The sequence below is a fragment of the Leptonychotes weddellii genome, chromosome 5 (assembly GCF_054177405.1).
Source record: "Leptonychotes weddellii isolate Sample4059 chromosome 5, ASM5417740v2, whole genome shotgun sequence".
NCBI classification, from domain to species: domain Eukaryota; kingdom Metazoa; phylum Chordata; class Mammalia; order Carnivora; family Phocidae; genus Leptonychotes; species Leptonychotes weddellii.
Genome location: NC_138373.1, coordinates 28,014,279 through 28,040,408, shown reverse-complemented (window position 1 = coordinate 28,040,408; position 26,130 = coordinate 28,014,279). Strand labels below are relative to the sequence as shown.

Below are 26,130 nucleotides of genomic sequence, written 5' to 3'. Positions count from 1 at the left end.
TGTCCAAGCCCCTGGTGAAATCAGGCTATCAACCTTCTACAAACATGGAGCAATTTCTTCCTGGTTCCTCCTGTCTGTTTGTTGCAGCTGATGATAAACACTGAGCAAATGTGCAGTTTCAGCTTGGGGACCAAGAACATCCTGTGCTGTTCTCCCATGGGTTCAGACATGCCAAGGGCCACAGTGGGACGGGCTGTTGTTGGCTTTGCCCTGTTCTCCTGCGAGGATATGAGCAGCGTGGGGCCAGCCACCCTCAGAATTTCCAGCAGCACCCTTGCAGCCTCCCAGAGGATCGCCCGTCACCGTATTTCCTGGATATAAAGCTCCATGGCTGTAGTTCCCATCTGAGGACAATTTTGCTTCCGCTCCCCAGGGGACATACGGCAAGGTCTGGAGACCTTTATCGCTGCCACAGTTTGGTGTGTGGGGGAACCATCTACCGGCTTCTACTGGGTGGAAGCCAGGGATGCTGCTAAACATCTGATAAGCGTAAGACAGCCCCCGCAATGGATACTCATCTGGTCCCAAATGTCTGCTGTGCCAACGCTGAGAAACTTTGGTCTATACTAGGGAGCTCTTACAAGTACAGATTTTGAAAGAAAACATTCACAGGTACTTTTCATAACATAGTTATTTAAAGTGACTTCAGGGGCTCCTGGGTGGCTCAGTTGTTGGGCGTCTGCCTTCGGCTCAGGTCATGATCCCAGGGTCCTGGGATTGAGCCCCGCATCGGGCTTCCTGCTCTGCGGGAAGCCTGCTTCTCCCTCTCCCACTCCCCCTGCTTATGTTCCCTCTCTCGCTGTGTCTCTCTGTGTCAAATAAATAAATTTAAAAAAATAAAATAAAGTGACTTCAAAGTGGTTTTGCACCGGAAACATATTCTTGTCTCATGTAAGAATAGTTAACTTCTATATTGACATCCAGGTGTAAGTGGCAAATCTGTCTCAATGCAGTAATATTCTACCAACTGAAAACAAGACTACAAAAATCACATGGCTAAAAATATGGAAAGAGCCCAGATGTCCATTGACAGAGGAATGGATAAAGGTGATATATATATATATATACATATATATATATATGTATATATATATACACAATGGAATACCACTCAGCTAGCAAAAAAATGAAATCTTGCCATTTGCAACGACGTGGATGGAACCAGAGGGTATTATGTTCAGCGAAATAAGACAATTATCATAGGATCTCACTCATATGTGGAATTTAAGAAACAAAACAGAGTTGCATAGGGGAGGGGAGGGAAAAATAAAACAAGACGAAATCAGAGAGGGAGACAAACCATAAGAGACTCTTAATCATAGGAAACAGACTGAGGGTTGCTGGAGGGGAGGGAGGTGGTGGGAAAGGGTAACCGGGTGATGGGCATTAAGGAGGGCACGTGATGGAATGAGCGCTGGGTGTTATATAAGACTGATGAATCACTGACCTCTACCTCTGAAACTACTAATACATTATCTATTAATTAATTGAATTTAAATTTTAAAAAAATCACATGGCTAAAAATTAATAAATCGAGCTAATGAAAATCAGTACATAGCAATGTTCTGGTAGTATATAGATATAACCATACGGTAAGGAGCCATAACTCACATTAGCTTTGATCAGCTGTGTCGGATTTGGCTCAACTTAGAGGTCCAAGAATCTGTCTGCTCCTGGGGCTTTCTTGCTATGTTGTGTGGGCCACTCACCACTAGGAGGCGGGAGTAGTACCTGCTCTTCACTTTCCGGCTGCTGGGCCTCCAGAAGTCCGAAGTCGGTAAAGCAAATGCACTGGAAGCAGGATAATTTTGGGGATACATATTCTTTGGAGGGTGGAGGAGATACTCATCTACATGTTCTAGTGTTTACCTCCAAATGTAAAATTAAAACTCATCTGATTTATGGACCTAGGTCTGATCCCTGAAAAGGATGATCTGCAAACTTTGGGATCATCCGAAAAACCTGAAAGTCCTAAAATTCAGATACTGGGTCAGTTCAGATTTAACAGGTCTGGAATCTGCATTTTCACAAGTAGTCCCTAAATGGTGTGTGCTCTAGGTGGTTCCATTGCCCGCCCCCCACCCCAAACACACACACACCATTCTCTATTTTATGGCCCCAAACGGAAGTCTGCACTAACAGATTACATTAATGGCCTCAATACTTTGCTCCTTCCGGCCCTCACCTTCTCTCCCCCATCCCCCACAAGGTGACTATATGGTCCTCTCACTGAAGGAAGGAGCTGGTTTCCCCTCCTTTGCACCCGGGTGAGATTTGTAACCTGCTTGGCCAATGCAAGGTGGCAGGAGTGGTATCCCAATTGCAAGCCTAAGAGAATGTATATGTTTCCCCTTGCTCTCCTGCATCTTGCCATCACCATGAGTCTATATCCGAGCCAGTCTGATCCAGGACGAGAGAGCTACAGAGCAAGGTTGAGTGCCCCAGCCATCTCGCACAAGGCCAGTCTTCATCCGCCAACACCCAGGCTTGGCGCCAAGTCCAGCCAGGACCAGCAGAGCTGCCCAGCCCACCTCCAGCTGAGCCCAGACATATGAGCAACAAATACTTGTGGGTGTGTGCCTCTATGCGTTGTGGCCGTCTGTTACGCAGTTGTAGCTAGCTCATCCACACCCGTCTTGCAAGGGGCCACCACCAATCAAAGGAGGTGGTTTTGGGGAGAACAGAGACCAAAGGAAATAGCTTTGCCTCCTTGCTGTACTTACCTGCTCTTCTTCTCGCTTTCCCACCAGTAAAAGGAGTGCACGGGTTGCCGTGAGAATCAAATGTAATGATACAATTCATGGGAAGATGCTCTGTAAACCAGAGTTCTGGGCATCTCTGTGAGCACTTAGTGTCCTCCCGCATGTGCGCTATCTCACTGAATCCCCACAACCCTCCATAACAGCTGATCCTGTGGCCCTGTCCCTTCTGCCCTCAGCTCTCCTAATGCAGATCTTAGCGTCAACATCATGCCAGCAATGAGTCCGCACCTCCCTGAGTTGCTGTCTTCCTGTCACCCTATTTCCTTCACGGTCTGTATCCCGATTTGTAATTTCATTTGTCTTGCTTGTCGTCTGTTTCTCCTCACTACCATGAAAGCTCCATGATTGCGAAGGACCTTTCTGTCTGGTCCATCCTTGTGTCTCCAGGCATACCCCAATGTGTCGTGCACAGATGGTGGAAGACCAGATGGACCGAGCATTACCCCCATTTTGCAGATCAGGACACGAGGTCTGCAGCGTCTCGGTCGCTTGGCAAAGCCTCTCCACAACTAATTGCTGATTCGGATTAGAACCTGGGCCTGTCTGGTTCTGAGGCCCATGGGTCTTAGGTGGCCTGGCCATGGTTGGTCACGGAAGGGTTTGGTTGGTCACGGAAGTCCTGGGCCATGGCCTTGGGTGGGAGCAAGAAATGCAGCGATCAGAAAAGACAAATCAAAGCTCCTGCCTCACGGGCAATGAGTCAGAAACCTCAGCCCCTTAAAAAGCCAGACACGCTCTGTAATTAGCGCCCTCCAGACACCTGCCGGCCATCTGCCTGGGATTACGCAACGCCCGCCTGGGTCACTGCCGTCCCAGAAGCTCGAGGGGAGATCGTGGTCAGAAGGGTTTGAGAGTATGGGGCGTGGCGGGCTTCCTTGGAGGCTGGAAGCCTCTGATCATACCAGGTGTGGCTACACCAACATACAGGGTTCTGATCTCCTGTTGGATTGGGATGTATCATGAGGCCAGCTTAAAAGAGCAGACTCAGGAAATCCCGATAGGGAGGAACCAAGTGCGTGTGTGAGTTCCCTTACACCAGCAAGGACACTGGTTTAGGGGTTTTTTTATATTGTCATTATGAGGCAAATACCCGCAGTGGTCCCCAGCTAATTTAGGTAGTACCTACAGTCACACCACAGAGGGGGAGGTCACTGTCTTCTGATCAAGCAGCTATGGTCCCGATCCTATTTTAACACCTATCCATCTGTTCCGAGCCTCCTTTCTTCCTTGGGAAAGAGCAGTCCTCAAGCTCAAAACCTCCACCAGACAACAGTTTGTACTATACACTTAATAGCATTCTTGTTTTAAATCATACCTAGGTCACTTGGGACAACCGATGCTGATTTTCAACTTACCTGATACTTTCCTTTTGAATAAATGTATTTATGTAAAAAATAGTTGCTTTGACGAAAAATGTTCAGCAAATAATAGTGCAGGCCGTACACACTTATTAGCAAAGAGCAGTGGGCAAGAAATGGGTCAGTAAAGCTTGGGAAGCACGGGCTTAGCTGTGGGTAAATAGGGAACCGGATTCTGATAGGATGTAGCAGGCATTTGCCATTGGGTTCGACCACCCAGCATTTGAATTTCCTTCCTCTGTTGGGGAATTCTCTTCCTTCTGAGTCTTGGTGGGTTGCAGACCTCACCTCCCATTACAGATGCTGAAAATGCCTGCTGACTATTTTCCAGCCTCCCTTGCGGCGAGGGCGTGGTCACATGCCCCAGTCATCACCCATCACAGAGATGCGCCATGCCAGGCTCTGCATCCGAAGGAGTGGGACAGCAGAGAGAGCTGCCTTCCGGCCGAGCAAGGGGCTGTGTGAGATCAAGTTCACAGCGCAAAGCACCATCTTGCGGTGCCCACAGTGGTCTCCTTGGAAAACCGTTCTCTGGAAGAATCTGAGGCAGTCCACAGGGGCTTGGCTGCATACTTCCAAAGCCTGTGCTCTACCTGATTTCCTTTTTACGGAACTCCTGTTCTGTGTAAATCAGCCAGAGTCACTGTGGCGTGCAACTAAGAAGCCTGATGATACTACATGTGGGCACTAGAAGCAACAGACTCTCTACTGTGCAGAGCCGAGGGCAGTGAGGACTCTATTCCAGGCCGGGAAGTGGTGGCCCTTGCATTATTATTGCAAGACATCGGTTTTACACCAAGGTTTGGCAAGCTCCTCTGTAAAGGGTCAGGTAGCAAATGTATCGGGCTTAGTGGCTAGTATGGTCTCTCTGGCAACCAACTCATCTCTGCCTTTGTTTTTTTGTTTTTAAGATTTTTCTTATTTATTTGAGAGAGAGCCAGCACGAGCTGGGGAAGGGGCAGAGGGAGAGGAGAAGCAGACTCCTCGCTGAGCAGGGAGCCTGAAGCTGGGCTCAATCCCAGGACCCTGGGATCATGACCTGAGCCGAAGGCAGATGCTTAACCGACTGAGCCACCCAGGCGCCTCTCATCTCTGCCTTTGAAAGCAGCCATGAACAATGAGTCATTTAGCGTGTGCGGCTGGGTGCCACTTATCATTTTGTCTACAAAATCAGGTGGTGGACTGGATCGGGCCCATGGACCAAATGTTTACCCCTGGTTTAAACTGTTATCTGCATCACACCAACCATGTACCTATGGATGCTGTCGTATCAGGAAAAGTTGTAGAAACACACTGGGCTGGTGCCATGGTCAGCTTCCTAGAGTTTTCACGAAGCTCCTTCAAGAAAAAGTCAATCTTGAGCCAAAGGTGGCTCACCTAATGACAAAAGTGGAAGAAAATACAGCTTTACTGGGATTCTTTCTGCCTGAAGCCCATTATCGAAACTGATGGTGAGTCTAGTGTTTCAGAGATTTGCAGGGACGGACGACTCAAATTCTAAGCCAGGAATTGGCCCACTTGGCCTGTAAAGGGCCAGACAGTAAAGAGTTTAGGTGTTACAGGCCATCTAAGGTCTTTGCTGCATTCTTCTTCACATTTTTTACAACTCTATAAAAACGAAAAAGCGTTCTTAGCTCTTGGGCCATAAAAAAGCAGGCCTTTGGCCAGCGAGCCTGTCGTGTGCTAAGCCCTGCTCTAAACTATAGGTCAGGGGTGTGGAGGCAGAAAGCCGAGCAGAATGGATGAGATAGCTAGAAAAGAAAGGCCAGGTCCTAGCCTTTTTCACCAAAGGGCCACCAAGCCCAGGGACGTAGCTGGGATTATGACAGCTTCAAGTTTTGGCCCCGAGAGACAGAGCCATGAGATGAAGAGACAGGAGTTCTCAACCTCAAAGATTAGGCTCACCTCACAAAAAGACCATAAGGCAGAACCACCCAGCTATGCTGCTTCTAGAAACTTCGGCCACTGGGTGTTGATTCTCCTTCTGCTCATCCATTTTCCAAAGAGCATCATTTATTATAGATACCCTGTTCTTTTCCCCCGTTACATATTGGGTACGTTGGGAGTATATGACTTAGCTTTCCGTCATAGGTTGCCAGGCCATGAGGAGCCACATCTGGACCTGATAAAGAGGATAATCAATGTCACCAAATGACCCCCGAGCTGGAAGTACTAACTGGTTTTGGCTTCAGGCTGTGTACCTCTTAGGAAGGGGTTAGTTCATTTCATGAATATGTAAGAATCTTAAAAATTCTTATGGAGTTGCATGTGGATGTTGAGCAGCCCAGGGATGGGCTGGGGCAGACGCTGTTGGTCGCCTCTTCTCTTTTCTAAGAGTGTGCTTCCTCAGTATATCCCTCACTGAAGGAATCAGATGCCCAGCTAAGAGGTCAATGCTAAGCGTGGTAATTTTAATTACCTCTGCCAGTGTTTGGGTTAAGCATGAGAACTGGAAAACTCAGGCCAAGGACATCAGAAGAGTTTGCCAAAGGGTTCTAGGAAAAGTCTCCTTGTTCCTAAAAAGAGACACACAAAAAGACAGTTCCCTTCTTGTTTGATTAGACCATGGGATGGCAAACATTTTCTGTAACAGGGGCAGATAGTATTACGGGCTTTGCAGGCCATGCATGTTCTATGGGGACTCTGCCAATGAGACATGAAGGCCGGCAGCATAATATCTAGACAAGAGGGCATGGCCGTGTTCCAATAAAACCTTATTTATGGACACTGAAACTTGAATTTCACGTAATTTTCATGTGTCACCAAGTATTCCTCGTTTCACTTTTTTTTTTTTTTTTCAGTTGGGACTAAGGTAAGTCTAGACCAGGGCAGAGACTAAGTACCTAACACCTAGCACAAGGCTTATACCATAATACATACACAAATACTTGAATAAATATTTATGACGTCCTCATGATGAAGTGACCCCTTTACCATAAATATTAATGCATCATCATTAATGCAACATCAGAGTAGCTAGACATAAAGCATATTAACAGTTCTAAAAGGAGGGATACAGTAATAGTACCAGACTTCAGTACCCCACCGTCAGCAATGGATAGATCATCCAGGCAGAAAATCCGTAAGGACACAATGGATTGGAACTAGACTTTAGACCAAGTGGACCAGACAGACATCTACAGACCATTCCCTCCAAGAGCAGCAGAATGCACATTCTTCTCAAGCACGCATGGAGCGTTCTCTGGGATGAATCAGGCTAGGCCACCAAGATTTGGTGAATGAATGAATGACTGGCTTTCTTCCAAATGGAAGAAATCTATAAAATTGAATTCTCTGGGGTGACCACCATCTACCTGCGATGTGGACCAAAAACCAAGCCAAACCAACCAACAAAAAACCCTAGAAACACAAAGAATACAGACAGTAACCCCTGGAGGTTTTAGTTTGCAAATCCTATCTAGATACAAGGGAATGCAGGTTCTCCAACAGATTGCTTTTACTACTTTTGGCATTCCTTAGGTAAAAATTCAATCTCTCTCTCTTCATCCATCCATCTATGTACCTACCTACTGACCTACCTACCTATGTATCTATCATCTCTTTCTTTCTTTCTGGCTGAATTTTTCATTTTTTCAGCAGAGTGTGCCATCAAGATAGTCTGATTTTCATCATCACCCAACCCTGTAAAGCAGAAGTCTTTATTAATCAAACTGGAGAACAGGGCTGGCTCTTACAGTCTTCGGGAACCACTGCAAATAGAAAATGTGAGGCTGTTGGCTCCCACTAAGAATTTTAAGATGGCACTAGCAGATCACTAACCAAGCGTGGGGTCCTGAGCCCCTGCAGGTCATTCTTCCAGGAAGCTGGTTCCATGAGAGGCAGAGGGGGTTGGAGGCTGTCCTGTGATGAATTGTCAGACATCAGCTGCTTGCTGTAAAGACCGCACACGATTATCTTGATGAGAAATCACATGGCGCCCTGTCACTCGAAACGGTGGTTTCTCCTCTGGCTGTTGGCACGGTTGGAACACTAGAGTCTGTCGCTCTGGCCAATTTGGTTCCAAACTTTGTCACGTACAGTTTCACATTATATAAAATATAGCAAATAGACTACTTTAAAGGCACATGAAATAAAATGTATCTAACCACCCTAAAAATCACATTTTGTCCCCAAACCAAGATTCAAATTTAGCCTCTAGACCTTTGCCTCGCATTTCCCCAAAGCCACTGCCCCCCAGTACACAAAACTGTCTCACCTGCTATGTTGTTAAGTAACTTTTCCACTATTAGCAACTTATTTCCCCGCCCAGGCAGATTTTCAACGAAGCCACAGCTTCTGTGGATCTTCTAGCTGCTGTGTTTAGTGTGTGTACCTACGGGCTCGAGGTCGGGGTTTCTTCATCATCGGTAAATACAGAGCGTCCAAGGACTCCGACGGGCACAGACACATAACCTACAGCAGAGAGAATGTCGGGGGGCGCCGCAGGGAACGTCCCCGATTCTCCCGTATTTAGGTCTGAATATACACATTCACTCAGAGCAACAAATCAATCCTCCAAACTCATCTGAACAGAGACCCAAAGTAATTTTAATGCAAGTAACAAAACAAGTTAGTCTGTCTCCATCCATAGCCCCTCCACGCAAGAATTACAGTACTTTATATAAAAATGTTCTAATAGGCGCAAACTACAGTTCCTTCAAATACAGTTGTTACGAGTAACACGTTTGGTCCTAATATTTGCTTCTTGGATGTCTCAGCTAAGTTTCTGTGTTGGGGTTGTCCTTGAGTAACTGATAATAAGCACCAAGTGAGGGCTGGTTCTGCCTACAGGTAAGAAGTTTGGACAGTTTCCTCCCGGATGCAGGTCACACCACCGGGGAGGGGGGTGCCTGGCACATGGTAAGCATTGAATAGTCTGTTGAAAATGAACGAATGAGTGAATGAGTGGATGGAGAGAAAACCGAATCCTGTCCTGGTATCTGTGGCGGCCCTACATCACTCAAACCAGACATCTTCCCAGCGCCACGGGACCCCGGCCAATGAAGGTCAGGTGCAGAAGCACGTACATAGCACCAGTGCGGAGACGGGGCGGGCAGGTCCCACACGCGGCCCCAGCACACGTCCCCAGCAGCGCGCTCGAAACACGGGAGCCTACAGACAGCGAGGTGTGGAGAGCTTTTCCACAGGCCCTTCCCGGGGCCACCTGCCTTGCCACACGCTCACAGTGCTTCCACCCCTGAGGGCAAACTGCCCACGGCATCCTGCAGGCCGGCCTCAGATGGCGGGAGCGCTCTTCACCCAGACCCTGGCAAAGCACGTTCCCCGAGGGGCAGTGCGCACGCTGAAGTTTGAGAGCCACGGCAATCTGGAAGCTTCTCACGGCTTCATTTGCAGTCAGGACCCCGGGCCCCTCCAGAGAAGTGTCCTCTGGGGGTAACCCAGACCACACCGCCAGTGAAGGAGTGGCATTTCGGCCCATCTCACTTTTGAACCCGTGGTTGCATTCTCCGCTGCCTTCCTCACGGTGTGTGATTACTTTTCCTAAGTTTTCCATCTGCCTCCCTCACGGGACGGTGAGCCCCAGAGGAGAGAGACTGTCCCCGCATGGTGTCCCCTGTGCTGGGCAGGCACCAAGCCCTCTGCAATTTATGCTGCTGAATGATGGGTGGGTGGGTCCGCTGAGGCTCTAAGAAATGGGGGTCAGCGGAGGCCGGCCAGCCTTAGAAGGCAGGGCGGGAGGAGAAGGGCCGGGCCTTCCCACTTAGAGGAGGAGGGAGGCAGCACCCCTAGGCTGTCTTGCTGTGGGGACGCGGGGCTTGGGCTGCTATTGGGAAGGCCCACCTGTGAGCAGCTGTGGGCAAGACGGGGAAGGCCGGGGGTGATGAAGCCAGCAGCAGCCAGCACCTCGACACGACGAGATTTTTAATATTTATGAGGCAGCTCTGCTCACCTGGCCCCGGGGCCATGGTCCTCAGCCTCAGGGCACCTACGCGTCACCAAGGAGCTGGTCAGAACTGCAGGTGCCCAGGCCCCGTCTCTGAAGACTCTGACCCCGTGGGTCTAAGGAGGGCCCCTGTTACTACGTTTGCTGGGGATCACATGCTGAGATTCTTTGCCTTAGGGTGAGCCTAAATCCGACCCCAGGTTAAAGATCACCTTCCCTAACAAGGGAAGCAAGCAAGTAACACTGTCAGCAAAGGTGGGTGGGGCTTTCTGGACCCAGCCCATTGCAGGAAGGTCAGGGCTCTGGTCTGGATGTAGACACGACAGCAAGGGCAACACCTGTTTCTCACATGGAACTTGGCTAAACATCTGAGGAGGCTTCACCCCTACCCCACCTCCAACCCTAACACAGAGAGAATGGGGAGGGGAGGCTGAGCTGGGGGGGGAGGGGCTTGGTGTGGCTCATACCTAGAAAGGATGAGCCCCCGAGACCTGGCGTTCTTGGTCTCTCCTCACATCACATCACAACCCCACAGTTAAGAAACATCCCGTTGAACGTTTTTGGATTTGAGCATTGCTGCATTTGGGGCTTTGTCTCTTGGAGACTTTCAGATGGGCAGGAGTTCCGAATCCCAGCCTTCATAGTCTTTCTCTGATCTCAAGAATGCAAAAACTCTTCTCTCTCTCTCTTTTTTTTGGCTTTTAAAGGAAACAATATGTTTGCTAGAAAAACCACACACAAAAATATTGATTATATACAGAATGGTTATCTGAATGTGGATTTTGTACTGCAGCAAAAGCAACCTAGCTCCCGGGGTTCTATTTGCGCTTCCTCAAGATCAGGTACATGAGGCCGCTGATGAAGGTGAAGGCGAAGGCCACCCACGCCAGGATGAAGGAGTAGCCGTAGCTGCCATCCAGGGTAACGGTGTACAATCCCGGGTTCTTCCTGTGAAGGTCTTCACGCCGGTCTGTATATATGGAAGCCGCGATCATGACACACAGGCCTGCCGAAAGCAAGCAAATAAATAAATCACAGACCATGTCACAGCGTGCGCCACAGACCGAGGGTACCATGGCCAGAGGCGAAGACACACTTAAGCTCTGATTATTGGCGGGTATTGACTTTAGTCCATGGGAAAGATCACGGCTAATATTTCGTGGCAGGTCATGGCTGCCCACCCTGGATGGCTTCACTTCCCGCTTGTTGCTAGCTGAGCCCGATTCTGCTTGGGTGGCTGGATATCCAGCCCAGGGGCTAAGTCATAACTGGTCGAAGCCATGGGTCAGCCAGACAGAGAACAGTTTAGGGTCTGTGCACCACATACAATCTCTGTCCCAACTACTCAAGCGTGGACGTAGCCATAGGCAATATGCAAATGAGCGAGCGGGGCTCCGTTCCAGTAAAATGCTATTTACAAAACAAGGCAGTGAACCAGATTTGGCCCGTGAACCGCCCCCCACCTCCAGGCAATCCTGTTCCTGTTTACTTATAACAGTTTATGGATCCACATGTGTCCCAGTTCTGGCCACAGAAAAATCCTTCAGTGAAAAATATTACTCCCTGGAAAGAGACAGATGGGGAGGGGAGGAAGCGTTTTTTGTTGCTGTGCTTTCCCTTGTTTATTGTTTCAGATACTGTGAGGTCAGGAGGAATGTCTGGAGCTGCAGCAGCCTTTTGGGGGCCGTGAGGAGGTCATCACTGACACTCTGAAGATGAAATCATCAAAGGATCAAGTAGAAGTTCTTGATGCCGCTGAGCTGCCAAACGAACGATGGCACCTTCCACCTTCCAGCTTTTTGTTGTATCAGAAAAGTAAAGGTCTTTGTGGTTGAAGTCATTGTTAATTGGATTTTCCTCTTACTTGAAGTCAAAAGCATCCTGAGTGAATCACCAACGGATGTTAGTGGCAGGATGAGGTCAAGTACCCTGATCTTCCTTGGGGACCCTGTGCCTCTTCCCTCCATACCAAGATAGCACATTCTTGACGGCAACTCCTACTTACCCTACAGATCCTGGCTCAGGCTTCATGTCCTCGGCACGCCTGCCCTGACCCTCTAACTAAATCCAGACTCTGAGGTAGAAAATGTCCCGCCGCACCATGGCGGCTGGCTTTCCTTTCCAAATCCTCACCCGCTGCGCTGCTCTTGGCTCCTACTCGTGGTGGCTGGGAAGGGAATGCTTATTCCAGGAACCCCAACCTTGTACTTACATGACATGAGCTGGATGATGGAGGTTAGCACGAACCTCTCTCCCTGCTTGAGGCAGAAGAGCTGGAGCACAAAGATCAGGAAGGCAATGCAGCAGAGAATGGTGGACAGGATCATGGTGGCCTGGACTGCCTGCATCGTGGCGTAATCTGTGGGGAGAGGGCGAGAGCGCGTGACTGAGGACCGCAGACCCCCAGGCTCCTCAGGGGGACACAGTGACAGGGACAGGTCCAGAGTGGGGACGACAGGAGGCAGAAGTACGTTTGCACAGTATGAGCACAAGAACAGCCAAGGGGTCGTCCCAACATCCCCTCCCCTGCAGCGTCCATTTGAGCACTGGACCAGATGGTCCCCACCGTCCTTTTCTGGAAAATGGAGCGAGAACCACCTGCTCTGTCATTCTTCTCAGTCTGGGTATTGCCCCCAAAGGCATGGCTCCTGGTTGGGGATTTTTTTTTTTTTTTTCTTTAGAAGTACAGACCCTTAGGTTCCAACCTGGCAGATTCTGGTTCGGGAGGTCAGGATGGATGGGTCAGGATTAGGGGTCTCCAGAGGGACTCTTGGGGATTTGGGGCTCACGGGGCTGAGTGACCTTCAGAAAGTGCTCCGTGGACTACCTAATACCCCCTGAAAAGAAGACAGTTAGCCTTGTGACTACTCCTTAGGAAAAGAGAAAGCAAGGCTTCTCAGATTAGCCTTGGAGAGCGGGGCTCAGCAGCGGGAAGTCTCAGCAGAGAAACGAGCCAGTCTGGGATGGAGGGCACTGCACGTGGGAAGGACAGAGCAGAAGCCACATGACGGAGGCATAGAGAAGGGGTCAAGTGCACAGACTGGAGTCCCCTGCATGGTTCTCAGTCTTCTCACCTGAGACTCCTCCCCACCACATAGGCAGGGGAAGTACAAGGAATTCATTCAAGGATTTTGGGGGTGCTGCAAAAAGGGGGAGTCCCGTGTAAGGGCTGAATGTTATCACCAGGACACAGCTAAGAGAGGTGCGGGGACAGTGGCCAAAGTTGCACAGGGAAACCTAAGAACGAAGCTTCTCCTTTTTCCCCAATTTTGCCTGAAACTGACCGGAGGGAAGTGTAATTCCTAAGTACTTCCTGAAATGCTTCGAGCAACGGATCCTGGTTCATCCTGGCTGCACGTGAGGATCACCCACAGAGCACCTAGGCCCTCACCCATTCCTTATGTTGAGGAAAGAAGCCCGGCCCGCACACACACAAATACACATTGTTCGACTCCATCTGTATTAAGTCCAAGAACAGACGGAAGGAGACTAGGGTGACGGAAGTCAGAAATGGTTGCCCTCAGGAAAGGGCTCACGGAACACGAGTGGAAATGGGCCCAGGGGAACTTTCTAGGGTGATAGGAAAGTTCTCTATCTTGCTTTGGATGGTAGTTACATGGCCATGTATATAATTGTCAAAACTCTTTAAGCCGAGCCCTTAAGAAGTACGCAGTATCTTGTTTGTAAATTATAGCTCCGTTAAAAACAAAAATCCAGCATGCTACACAGAGAGGAAATAAATCAGAATCTCTGGTGTTGGAATGAGGCATGGGGGTGAACGGGGTAAGGTTCCCCAGGCAAGTCCAATGTGGGGCCAAGGTTGTGACCCTCTGGCTAAGAGTGGTGTTCCCCTCATTTGCCCGATCTCAGATATCACCTGGGGGCTTGTTAAAAATAGATTCCTAAAAAATAAAAAACAGACTCCTAGACCTCTCCCCCTGAGATTACGGCACAGTGGTTCTGGGGCGGGCACCAGGAACCTGTATTTTGAATACCCCAGGTGATGGTGGAAATATGGGTTGCTTCGGACCGCTTACATCTCCTTAAAATTCCTGTATCGAAATCCTAAGCCCCAACAGGATGGCAGTGGGACATGGGGCCTTTAGGGGGTGATCAGGTCATGAGGGCGAAGAACTCGTGAATGGGATGAGTGCCCGGATGAAGAGACACAGCAGCTGGATCTGCTCTCTGCCCTCCACCCTCTGAGGAGAAGGTGGCCGTGCACAAACCAGGATGAGAGGCCCCACAGGACACCAGATCTGCTGGCACCTGTGGGGCACAGAGGCTCTGCTGGGCCCAGAAACAGAGAAGGGAAGGGCACGCACCCCCAGCCCTTGGTTTCTGCACACCCCTCCTGTCTCCAGCTTGCACCGAGCACTCGGCCAGGCCCCTCCAGGTATGAAAGCGGAGAACAGGGGAGCCCTCAGCCTGAGCTAAGGTGTTCCGTATCAGCTCGGCACTCACCCTGAAAGTTCGCATCGATTTCTGTACAATTCGTGTTGTTGACACACACTCTCCAGACATCTGCAAAAAACTCTTCTCCTACCCACCAGGCCTGTAAACACAAACAGGGAAGGGGCTCTTGGTTAACCATCAAAACACTGACTTCTACTCAGGCGCAAGGCACAGTGGTAAATCAATATTCGGGACCAGCGCTTCTCCAACTGCCATGTGCATGCGAGTCACCGGGGAGTCGGGTTAAAATGCAGATTCTGATTTGAGAGGTCTGGGGTGGGGCCTGGGATTCTGCATTTCCAACAGGCTCCCCCGGGAGACCCATGCTGCGGGGCAGCTGAAAAGTAAGACATGGGCCGGGGGGCCAGGCCCTCCCAGGGCGTAGGAGCGCGGATGAGGCTCAATGGGTGGTCACAAGTGTGCACCGTGGTATATCCACATGAACTATAGGGGCAATGTCAGGGGGGTCAGAGAGGCTGAAATCCAGGGGCAAGGCCTGGTACGGAGGGAATGATCAGAAAACACTCTCCTGCTTTCAGTCCAATCGCATGCTTCCTCTCTGGGCTTCTGCAGCTCCCCACCCCCAGTGGGCCCTCCTTCTGCCTTCCTCCCCACCCAAAGACCTCCTATCTCCCCCTCCCATCCTCCAGCAACCAACGTTCACTGAACTCCCACCATGTGCTGGCCACATATAAAGTGCAATTCCTAACTTGCAAGGACACCCTCTGACTCCCTGACGGGCAAAACCAAGGCCTGTCCGTGTCTTCTCATGAGTGCACAACAACACAAGCACCCAGGGGTACTCCAAAGGATTAACGGGTGCTGGGCTGATGGCTTTTCTGCCCCTAATGTCTGTCTGTCCCTTTCACCATGTCTGGGACCCTTTCAGGATCCCTTAGGGGTAATCGCAAGGCACAGAAAAAGGAGACCCTGAAAGAACACTCACTACCATATATTTCACCGAGCACGGGTCCTCTGGATAATGACAGGTCCAAATATTTGAAGCCACAGCATTAGTGTGATCTCTGCCCTGGCCACTCACTTTTGAGAACCTTCAGGAACCCAAACCGATCACTGCATTTACCTCCCTTATGGGATCTAGGGTCGGGAGTGGTTCGGATCCCAGCTCGGCCACTTACTGCCGCATAAAGTCCACAGGTGTCAAAACTGCCCTGAGGCCCAGTTCCCTCATCAGTAACCAGTGCCAGAAGAGGGACGATCTCGTAGGCTTGAGCTGAGGACCAAAGGAGATGATGCACATAAAAGGGCCTAGGCCCTGGCCAGAGGGAGCTCTCCCTAAGTGGCAGGTGTTGTGATGGTCTATGTTGTTACGGGATCATCAATCAACAGGAGTCCTAGATGTAGGAAGAGCTGGTGGCCACTCGTGAGGTGCACTTGGGGGCTTCTGGAGCAGTGTTTCTGACTCTAAATGCCTCTGAGGTTGAAATGATCAGGATTGAAACCAGGCCTTTGGATCAAGGTGTGGGCCATTGAGGACCTCTGGTACAAAGCTTCATTTCCTGCCAGGAGAGATATTAATCTATACCAGTAGGTCATTTATCAAATGCATTCCTGCCATATGGCTGCAAACTGGATACTTAAGTAAAAAGTTCAGTTTTTCAGGGGAGCATGGGCCGTTGCTAGGGAGAGCATGGCGAGGTGACTATCAATTGGGTTCCTGATTTATAAGAAGAAGGCAAAGGCAGGAGGGGCAGAGATCGCCTGGGATGGGTCACCTGGGGGATCTAGGGCAGTGGTCCTCAACTGAGGGTGGTTTTGCTCCCCCTCAGGACATTTGGCCATGTCCAAAGACATTTTTGGTTGTCATAAGTTGGAGTAGGAGTGCTTGCCATCTAGTGGGCAGGAACCAAAGATGCTGCTAAGCATCCTACAGTGCAAAGGATGGCCCCAGAGCAAAGCATGATCCAGCCCCAAATGGCACAGTGCTGAGGTTGAGAAATTTATCTAGAGGAGGGTTGAATCCAAGCAGCATCCTCAAAGAGCTTTCTATACCCAAGGTACCACACCAGGCTCTGTGGGACAATCAGGGATGAGAGAAGCCAGGTCCCTGCGCATCCAGACCTAACCATGGGGCGCTCCAAACCTCCACACATAGGCCGAGTCCTTGGGCCTAACCCGAGATGTCTCCATAGGGAGGACAACCCAATATCCTAATCACCTTGGGGAAGTTCTCAATCCTGCTTCTATGGACTGCAGGATGCAGGGGTTGTGGGATAGTCAGAAGGAAAGGGGACTTACATTGTCAATGGTGGCGACGAACAGCAATGCAGCGGAGGTGATGTGGAAGACAATGATGAAAGCCAGGAGCACCAACATTTTCAGAGGGTGTGGTGGGGCGAGGGGTCACACTTAAAGCCCAGAGAGAGATGCTAAAGGGGGCGCAAGAGAGAAATACATTCGTCAATGGCAGAACAAAATTAAATGAAAAATGGGCAATATTTTTTTAAGGATTTATTTCTTTGACAGAGAGAGACACAGCGAGAGAGGGAACACAAGCAGGGGGAGAGGGAGAGGGAGAAGCAGGCTTCCCGCGGAGCAGGGAGCCCGATGCGGGGCTGGATCCCAGGACCCTGGGATCATGACCTGAGTCAAAGGCAGACGCTTAACGACTGAGCCACCCAGGCGCCCCCAAAACAGGCAATTTTTAGAGGGGTTTTAGAAAATCAAAAACCACAGCGCCTGGGTGGCTCAGCTGGTTAAGCATCTGACTCTTGATTTCTGCTCAGGTCATGGTCTCACCCTCAGTCATGCTCCACACTCAGCAGGGAGTCTGCTTGGGATTCTCTTGCTCTCCCTCTCTCTCTGCCCCTTCCTACACTTGCACTCTCTCTCTCACTAAATAAATAAAATCTTAAAAAAAAAAAATCGAAAACTGCTCTTCTCACCATTCCTCCCCTGGAGAGACTTTACTGGACAAAATCTGGCGCGAGGAGCTGCTCCTTGTGGCATCCAGATGCCAAATATTCCTTGTGGAGGAGACAGGTGAGGACCAATTCAAATCCCGAATTCAGGAAAGCATTGCCCCTCTTCCGAGCGGCCCGCTGCATGTGGGCACCGGGGCGGGAAGGAACAGCTCTGTATGTCCTAAAAGGCTGCTCCCAAGGCCCCACCCACCAGGCAATGGTGGCCATGCCCTGGGGGGCTCACAGCCCGGGGTGGGGGGGTGCTGGGAGCTCAGTCCTAGTATTCAGTATCCCAGCAATGGTGCCTAACAAAGCAAAATCAATCCCAACATGAAACTATTTCCTAATGATATGACCATTTGTCAAATTAATCCCCACTCAAACACCCCCTCTCTTGACATCTACCCCTATTTGAACAACACCTAACCACAAAATGAAGATACAACCAATGGCCGACAGTGGCTAGTTCATTTCCCTCTCCCGGGGCCTGGGAGGACTGCATTTCCCAGCCTCCCCTGCGGTGAGGGTGGAGCCTTGTGACTCATGCTGGGCAATGGCGGCCCGCATCATTTCCGGGCTGAAGAGCAGGTGTGAGTTCTCCCATAACCCTCCCCTACGAAGTGGCTGGCATGGTGCAGCCACAATTCATGGAAGCCTCCCACTGTGGACAGATACTGTGATGGGCAAATTAAGCCTCTGGATGTTAAACTGCTGAGATTTGCGGGTAAATTTTTTTTACTATGGCTGGACAGTCTGAATAATATGCAATAGGAAGGGACTGCAAAGTAAAATTGGAAATCTTGCAAAAGAACTGGGGTTGTGTCTGGTTTTTAAAAGTGACGCCGGAGAGCTCCTCAAAAGTTGCCAAAGGCATTCATACACAAGGGCTTGTCCTCTCTGACCATGCTTACTCTCACTCATGGGACTCATTATTATTCCCTCATGGGGACAGACGCTCATGGGCTCACACAGGGTGACTCCATAAGACCCAGGACTCACTAACAACCAACCAGGAGCCTCGGCTGCAGAGCTCAGCCTGGCCAGTCCCAGCTGTGATTCTGCACATCATCACTTAGAAGAATCCAATGAACCAGCTCAAAGATTCTTCCAATTCTTTTTGAAAGAACAAATGCTCCTTTACTTATGCCTGCATCATGTTTTTTTTTTTTTTAATTATTTATTAGAGAGAGAGCACAAGTGTGGGGAGAGGCAGAGGGAGAAAGAGACTCCCTGCTGAGCAGGGAGCCCCGATGTGGGGCTTGATCCTAGGGCCCTGAGATCATGATCTGAACTGAAGGCAGATGCTTAACCTACTGAGCCACCCAGGTGCCCCATACCTGCATCATTCTTAACTGTCATCACAGGCTGCCCCCAAACAGATACATTTCTGACCCTTGTCAAAAAGACAACCTAATCAGGCAGGGTCATAAACACCAGGGTGATAACAGACTTCATATGTTATCCAGGCCAGATGACACAAAAGCATATGGACACATAACTAAAACTTCCCAGAAGAGTGGGGGGAAAGGCTGTAACTCAGTTTTCTCCAAAGTTTGGAATTCAAATGCTATAGGGCATGATTTTGGTTGGAACACTGATTGATATGGCATTAAATAACACTGAACCACATAGTGAGAAAGTCCCCATTCTAATCCTTCCGAGTCCACCAAGGAAAAAGACCCAGTTTGGTGCCAGCCTGTCTCAAACACTTGCTGAGGAGAGGAGAGGAGAGGGGAGGGGAGGGGAGGGGAGGGGAGAGGAGGGGAGGAGAGGAAAGGAAAGGAAAGGAAGAAAGAAAACTTTAGGCAGGTCACAGTGTAGCTAGAATTTAACAATGTTGTTTAGATTTTATTACATTTATTTTTAAGGTTCTTTCTTTTTATAAGAAGTAATGCTATTTATAGACAAGTTTGAGGTTTTAAAAGTGAGTCATTTAAGAAAAATATTATGTAAATAAAAGGACGGGTGGCCTTCATTGTTAACAAAAATCCTGAGTGGTTCTCAAATGCCTCATGTCTGGGAGGCACTGCTTTAACACCTGGAAGTGAGTTCAGCTGGAATTCCAGACATTAGGAAGGCGCTCCTGCAGAGAAGAGAGTAAGTTTTTACAAGAGGTCTTGAGTCCAGTGTATGAGAAAGATCAAGGGGCATACAGATTGGTTTGAACTGGTAGATGTCAAGGAAAATTAGGGCAGGTAAATGCCAACTACCTAGTGCTGCCCCATGATGATGCCCAGATCTCCTGTAAAAACAAAATGGGGGTAAAAAGAACTTGTGTGCCTAGGACATTGCTCGTGACCTCACCAGAGGCTTTGGAGAAAATTATTCATAAGAGATCCCCTGAACCTTTAAGAGGGACCTTTTGCTCCTGCATCTTTACACCAATTGTCCCTTTAACCACTATCCCGGAGGCCACTCTCCTACTTCCTTTCCTTCAGGGACCCACTCTTCAGGTTTGCTGTGCGTCCTTCCAGAAATACCTGCTAGGTGGGAACACTTATTCCGCACTCTTCAGGTTTCCGTGTGGAGGGAACTGCACCAGAGAGACACTTCTGGCCTCATGCCCTGCCCCTCACTCACTCCTTCGCTCCTGATTGGAAGGGGCATTCAGCGTCCCCTCAGGATTGGTGGAGCTCAGACGTTAGAGGCGTGCTGCGCAGTGCTGTGCTCTTCCCCACACCTCCTCCCTAGGCGGGGGAGCAGGAGAGTTTGCTCGCTGGGATCCCTGTTTCCATTTCCTGCGGGGGGTGGGGGGCGGTTTCCCCTGGGCTGGTGGGCGCAGGGTGTGGAGCGGAGAGCCCGTTCTCCAGCCTAGCTTCTCTCCCCACCAATACCCCTCCAGGATCATTCTCTTTCAGCCATTCCACCTCACTGCTGGAATGGCTGCCGGGTTGGTGTTGGGTTGTGTGGCTCATGCCACAGTCTACTCACTGGGTCCCCACTGACGGCCATCGAGGTCCTTTCGGAACATTCTGCTACTTCACACTACGCCGCCCGTAGCCATCCTTACATCTCTTTCTTTCTTTTTAAACATTTTATTTTTAACTATTCTCTACTCCCAAGATGGGGCTTGAACTCCTGAACCTGAGATGAGGATCCCACGCTCCACCGACTGAGCCAGCCAGGCGCCCCCCAACACACACTTATTAATCTGCACACTTGCATCAGTGTATCCGAAGGGCAGATTCCTAGAAGTGGGGGTGCTGGGTCGAAGGATATGCACTTGTAGTTGATTTTGCTTTTACTTTTTTTTTTTTCTCAGTTTAGCTTACCGACACTTGGTGCTATGCCATCCTCCATCTTCAAAGGTGACCTACTGGACCAACTGGTGTGCATGGCCTGGGGCGGGGGGAGGTGGAGAAGCCTCCATGTCACTTTTTTGACTTATTGCCACCCATAGTTCCCCAGGAAGTGTAATCCTGGCTCTACACACCAGCCTCTGCCATCTCCTGGGTCCTTCCCAGCGGAGCGCCCCTTCCCACGACACACACCCATCTTTCACCCCTGCACCCTCTGCGCACCCTCTCCGGAGACACTGAAGAACACACAGCCCCCTGGGCTGGGAGCTGCATGAACACTGACCCACCAAACCCAAGGTGGCACCGAATTTAACCTTGCCATTCACAGAGATTTATTTCCCCTCCCCAAAATGTCATACTGAATGCCTATCCCTCTTGCTTCCCCTTGTCCTTGTGGGCTTCAGGGCCCGGTCTCAGTTCCCTGGTACAGAGTTCCCTGGAGGACTCCCTTTTTGACACCCTTGGCTGGCTCTCCCTCGCACTATCTGGGTCTCAATTCCAACACCCCCTCCTCAGAGAGGCGCCCGGATCACCTGCTATGAAGCACCCAAGCCCCCCTCCCCATATGGTCTATCCTGTCCCCCTGGCTTATTTCCTTCCGAGGACCTCACGGTCTCAAAATACCTCATTTGTTTCCATGCTTATTATCTATCTCCCCCTCTGTTCACTGCCGTGCCCAGTGCACAGAAAGCTATTTGCTATTGTTCATAGTTTTAAAAATGTGTAACTGTGACAGCTCTTGAGAAACTCAAAGCCCTGATCGTCCAGAGGCGGGAACTGAGACCACAGCAAAGCAGGAGCACGGTCAAGACGGGAGCGTGTCCTGGCCCCCACTCCAACGGCCCTTTCGACCTCACCGGGAGACCCCTCAGAGGATGGGAGACAGTCTCCCAATGTCAGCAAGCATTTCCCAATGGCCTCTGCCACGTGCCCCACAACCCACACCAGGCAGCGCCAGGCCCCGTGCGGTTCCTCGGGCGATTTCTTCAGGGGCCGAGCCAGCCCAGGTTCTGAAAGGCCACCTGGATTTGGGCGTTGACCTGTCTGAAGGCGGGAGGCTGCGCTTGGTGAGCTTTTCAAGCTCCTGTCTAGAAATCCAAGTCTTAAGACTTGCAGGACTTCTTTTTTAAAAGTACGTTTTGATCTACATAATACATGTGATGACAAAGAAAATAAAACCCCCAAAGATAAAAGAACCAAAGGCATGTGATGAAAAACCAAACCCCCCCACCCCCCCTCCCCACCCCGCCCCTCCCCGGTCTGGGCAGTCACTTTTAACCCCTTCAGCTGTGCTTTTCCCCAGAATTCCCTATTTCCAGCCAACATTCCTACACTTCTCGATTCCTCTGCTGTAAACATTGACTTCTTTGCCACCATCGCCCCCCCGCTCCCCCCCACCCACTCCCTCCATCCCCGCACAGTCTCACCATCCTCAACGTGGATCACCGCCCTTAACATCATATGACCACATAACTGTTGTCAACTGTGGAGCAAAACAGGATGCTGTGATTGCTTTTTCTCTTCTTTGAAGAACACTTCTTGTCCTTGGCATTGCTAGCGGGGGCTCCATCTGCTGTCCACACATCTTTAGTTCTCTCCAGAATTTTATCATTCTGAGCCCTCAGTCAGGCCCCCTCTGCTCCCGGCCACTGCTGCTGCATTCTTCAGGGAGGACTAGCGAAGTCCCCTGACTGGGAGCAGGGCACGGCAATGCTGGCATGACCCCAAGACATGGAGGAGGTAAAGCAGGTCCCGGCGGGGCGGGGGGCAGGGGTGCTCCGAGGGCTCACCCACATGACTCTCCATGATTAAAGGTGGAGCTGCAGTTTTACATGGCACGTCTTGTTTTGGACCTTCACGTCAACCATGTGAAGCTGGCCAGACAAGGTATCATTATGCCCACTTCACAGATGAAAAGACAGGCTCACCAAGGCGTCAGGTGATTTGTCAAAGTTGGCAGAGATGGATTCCAACCCCCGCTTTTGCAACTCGGGCTCCGGGACATTTTCTGCTACCCTCCTTCCTGCTCACATGTTTAGGGCCTAATGAAAATCACACGGTGGCCCAGTTCGCATCAGGCGAGGGGACACGGGCAGGGTCTGTACCCTTTACCTTTGGTGGGCCTTCCCCCAAGCTCTGCAGCAGACGGGAGGGATCTGGGGAGGCAGCATCTCTCTGCACTGGCCCATGAGCTAAGGCTGGGATATGACCGGGCATATTAGAGGGGGCCTGATGGAGAACCGCACGTAGGTCTTCATTTGTCCTAAAAATAGCGTTTCCTGCATTTTTGATCCTGTTAGCTCACTGGCCCCAATGCTGAAGCCAGCATTGTCTTTATTGATCTACTTGGGAGATGGGTCTGGATTTTGGAGACAGCTTTTCCTTGATCACTTGATCAACGCAGCCCCTTTCCACCCGGAAACTCAGGTGGGTCTTGCAGACTCTCCAACTTGATTTAGGTGCAATGGAGGAACCACAGGAAAGTATCTTGAGATTGAAGGCCTACATGCTCTCCATTCTATAAAATACCCACAAAAATAATCACATAAAATAATAGGGAACCCAGGGCATTAGAACTTAAGATTCAAAAGAATTTTTTTTTCCCCCAGGAAAAAGAATCAGTAACTGGCAGAGGAGGAACAGTGAATGGGTTTCTGAGAGCAAGCCCCGTCTGGGCATCAGACCTGGAGTCAGTGGGGGTGAGGCACCGGGAGATGTCGGTGGGACTCTGGAAATTCTGCGCACAGAACGGAATATCTGCAGCTCAGGGAGTTTTAAGTTCTGACAGTGGATGGGAGGAGGGACAGCACTCCCCGAAATGTCCAGCCAGACCTCAGGTGACAAACAAGACACACCAAACATTGGCATCTCCTCGCTGGCTCTTAGATAGAGGTGCCGTCCTGCTTTACCTTGGCCCGATGTTTGCCGTGTGTGTGTGTGTGTGTGTGTGTGTGTGCGTGCACACACTGCACGTCTAGTTCTGGGTGGGGAGAAACTCCTGCTGGTGACTCACCGGCCCTCCCTCCCCCAGGAGCGACACTTGGTTTGCTGCTGATGGTGGGACATCCCCATGAGGTCTCACAGGTGAGAAAGAGGTTACGGGGCCTGCCCCAGGCAGAGTAAGGGTCCCCCCTCTCCTTCCCTCCGTAAAAACACGGCTCCCTGCTGCAGCCCCCGCCACTGTGGCTCAAAAGAAGGGGATCTGGCACTTGCTCGATTATGTGCTAGGGAACAAGAGAGCGAGCCGGCCAGCTTCCCGCGGGCAGAGCACACGCTGTTAAGACGGCCACGTGGCCCACCCGTTTCTATTCCCACTCTCGGGAGTTCTTCCTACAATTTAAACCACGGCCCATTCTCAGCCCGAGTTGGAGCCCGTTCCCGGAACTGGAAGCAGGAGGACAATCCTGAGCTGTGGAAGTTTTCAAAACAGACCTGAGATATCTGGCGTCTGGAGGTCCGGAGTCATTCCCTCGACCCAGAAGCACTCCACCCACAGCTCTGGCTCAAAAGGCCAGGTTTGAACCCTGGGGGAAGGCCACGCTGCCGGAGGGACTCCGAGGCCCGCTCCCAAGCTGGAGGTGCTCCCCCCGGGGCTGGCTGGCGGGAAGCCCAGCCCCTCCCACCACCCACAGAGCTCGGAGGGGCAGTGGCTTTGGCCTCCGTTTTCAGGAAGGCAGAGGTCAGCTCGGCCTCCTGCCCTGGGATCTGGAGACCAGCCATGCTGGAACATCCAGGCGTCCAAGATGCCCTCGGGCTGGCGGAAGCCCCTGTGCCCTGGGCGGCCCAGCTCTGCGTTCACTGTGGCTGGGGCTTCTGGGCATAGCGCCAACACTTGGCTCGCCACAGAAAGGGCAACAGGAGGGACAATGGGATCTAGTGGCGCTCTGGGGCAGTGGCCCAGGATGATCCTGCCTGTGCAGCCCCGAGTCTTTCAGTCTCTTGCAATAATCATGACCACAATGCACCGATGATAGCAGCCAACATTCAGTGCCTCCTAAGCTCTTACTCATTCCTCGCAAAAACACTATGATGTAGGTGCTATAATTAGCCTCATTGAATAGGTGAAGAAAAGGCTCAGAGAGGTTAAGCAACTTCCCCAAGGTCACACAGCTAGCGAAGGCTGGATCTGGGATTTGAACCCAGGCAATCTGCCCACCCGAAATCTGAATTTCTTTTCCCTCCTGGGGTCCTATGCCTTTAAGATCTGATCAGATGGGTCCGAGTTCCTGCGGCCACAGGTAGCTCTGGATGCTGGCCAGCACTACATACCATTATTCTAGGACCCACAAAGTGAGACACAGGTCACCCACGAGTCCCCCAGGCTGAAAGCGCCTGTCTTCACTGCACGCAGGGTAAACACGTGTCATTGAGGTGACAGCCCCCCATCAGAAGGATGGGCAAGGGCTATGATCCCCTTTGCAGGCTAAAAGTCAAACTTAGAGGATTTGCCCAGATTATCAAATTAGCAAGTGGCAGAAGCAGGCTCAAACTCCAGCCTTCTGCTCACTGTTTTAAAATGGAACTATTATTCATGCAACAAGCGTGTATTGGGAGCCCACCACGTACCTGGTGATGATACACAGATGAGTCAGGCAGGCCCGCGTCCCCTGGGAGCAGCCGGGTCCGTGAAGAACACGGGTGGCTACATAAGCAAACATGACATGAGGGCATGCATGCTGTGAGAACACAGAGGGAGGTGTGAGCAGCCCCGCAGGGGCATCAGAGGCTTCACGGAGGAAGTGACATCTGAGCTGGGTCTGGAAGGGGAGGGCGGGAGAACAGGCGGTTTGGCAGGAGAGCCAGGGGACGGGGCATGCTCGGAGCACCGCAGTGCAAGTGTTGTGAGTAGGGTGTGTGCTGGGCAGGGCCCGGGGCTGGGCCAGACGCTTCATGGGCCTCGCTCGGAAGCTTGCACGTTGTCCCAGAGCCCGAGGGGAGGGGCAGGAGGCTTTTAAGGAGGAACATACTGAAACCTGCCTCTGGAAGAAACACATTCCACGGTCAGAAGATGGGTTAGAAGGGAGGCAAAGAGGGGGCACCCGGGTGGCTCAGTCACTGAGCGTCTGCCTTCAGCTCAGGTCATGATCCAGGGTCCTGGGATCGAGCCCCGCATCGGGTTCCTTGCTCAGCAGGAAGCCTGCTTCCCCCTCTCCCACTCCCCCTGCTTGTATGCTTTCTCTCTGACAAATAAATAAATAAAATCTTAAAAAAAAAAAAAAAAAAAGAAGGGGGCGCCTGGGTGGCTCAGTTGGTTAAGCGACTGCCTTTGGCTCAGGTCATGATCCTGGAGTCCCGGGATCGAGTCCCGCATCGGGCTCCCTGCTCGGCAGGGAGTCTGCTTCTCCCTCTGACCCTCCTCCCTCTCATGCTCTCTGTCTCTCATTCTCTCTCTCTCAAATAAATAAATAAAATCTTTAAAAAAAAAAA

At 50.8% G+C, this 26,130-nt stretch overlaps 1 protein-coding gene across 2 annotated transcripts in view; it reads right to left on the bottom strand.

The window, feature by feature from the left end:
• Positions 1–8,646: 8,646 nt before the first annotated feature.
• Positions 8,647–26,130, bottom strand: part of EMP2 (epithelial membrane protein 2) — a 30,283-nt gene continuing 12,799 nt past the window's right edge. For both annotated transcript variants that reach the window (XM_081820051.1, XM_081820052.1), the window contains 4 exons: positions 16,740–16,870; positions 14,490–14,580; positions 12,238–12,384; positions 8,647–11,031 (listed from right to left, as the gene is read on the bottom strand). In XM_081820051.1, coding sequence (XP_081676177.1) covers positions 10,844–11,031; positions 12,238–12,384; positions 14,490–14,580; positions 16,740–16,817 — 504 coding nt within the window. In that variant the 5' untranslated portion in view covers positions 16,818–16,870 and the 3' untranslated portion in view covers positions 8,647–10,843. The remainder of the gene's footprint in view (positions 11,032–12,237; positions 12,385–14,489; positions 14,581–16,739; positions 16,871–26,130) is intronic.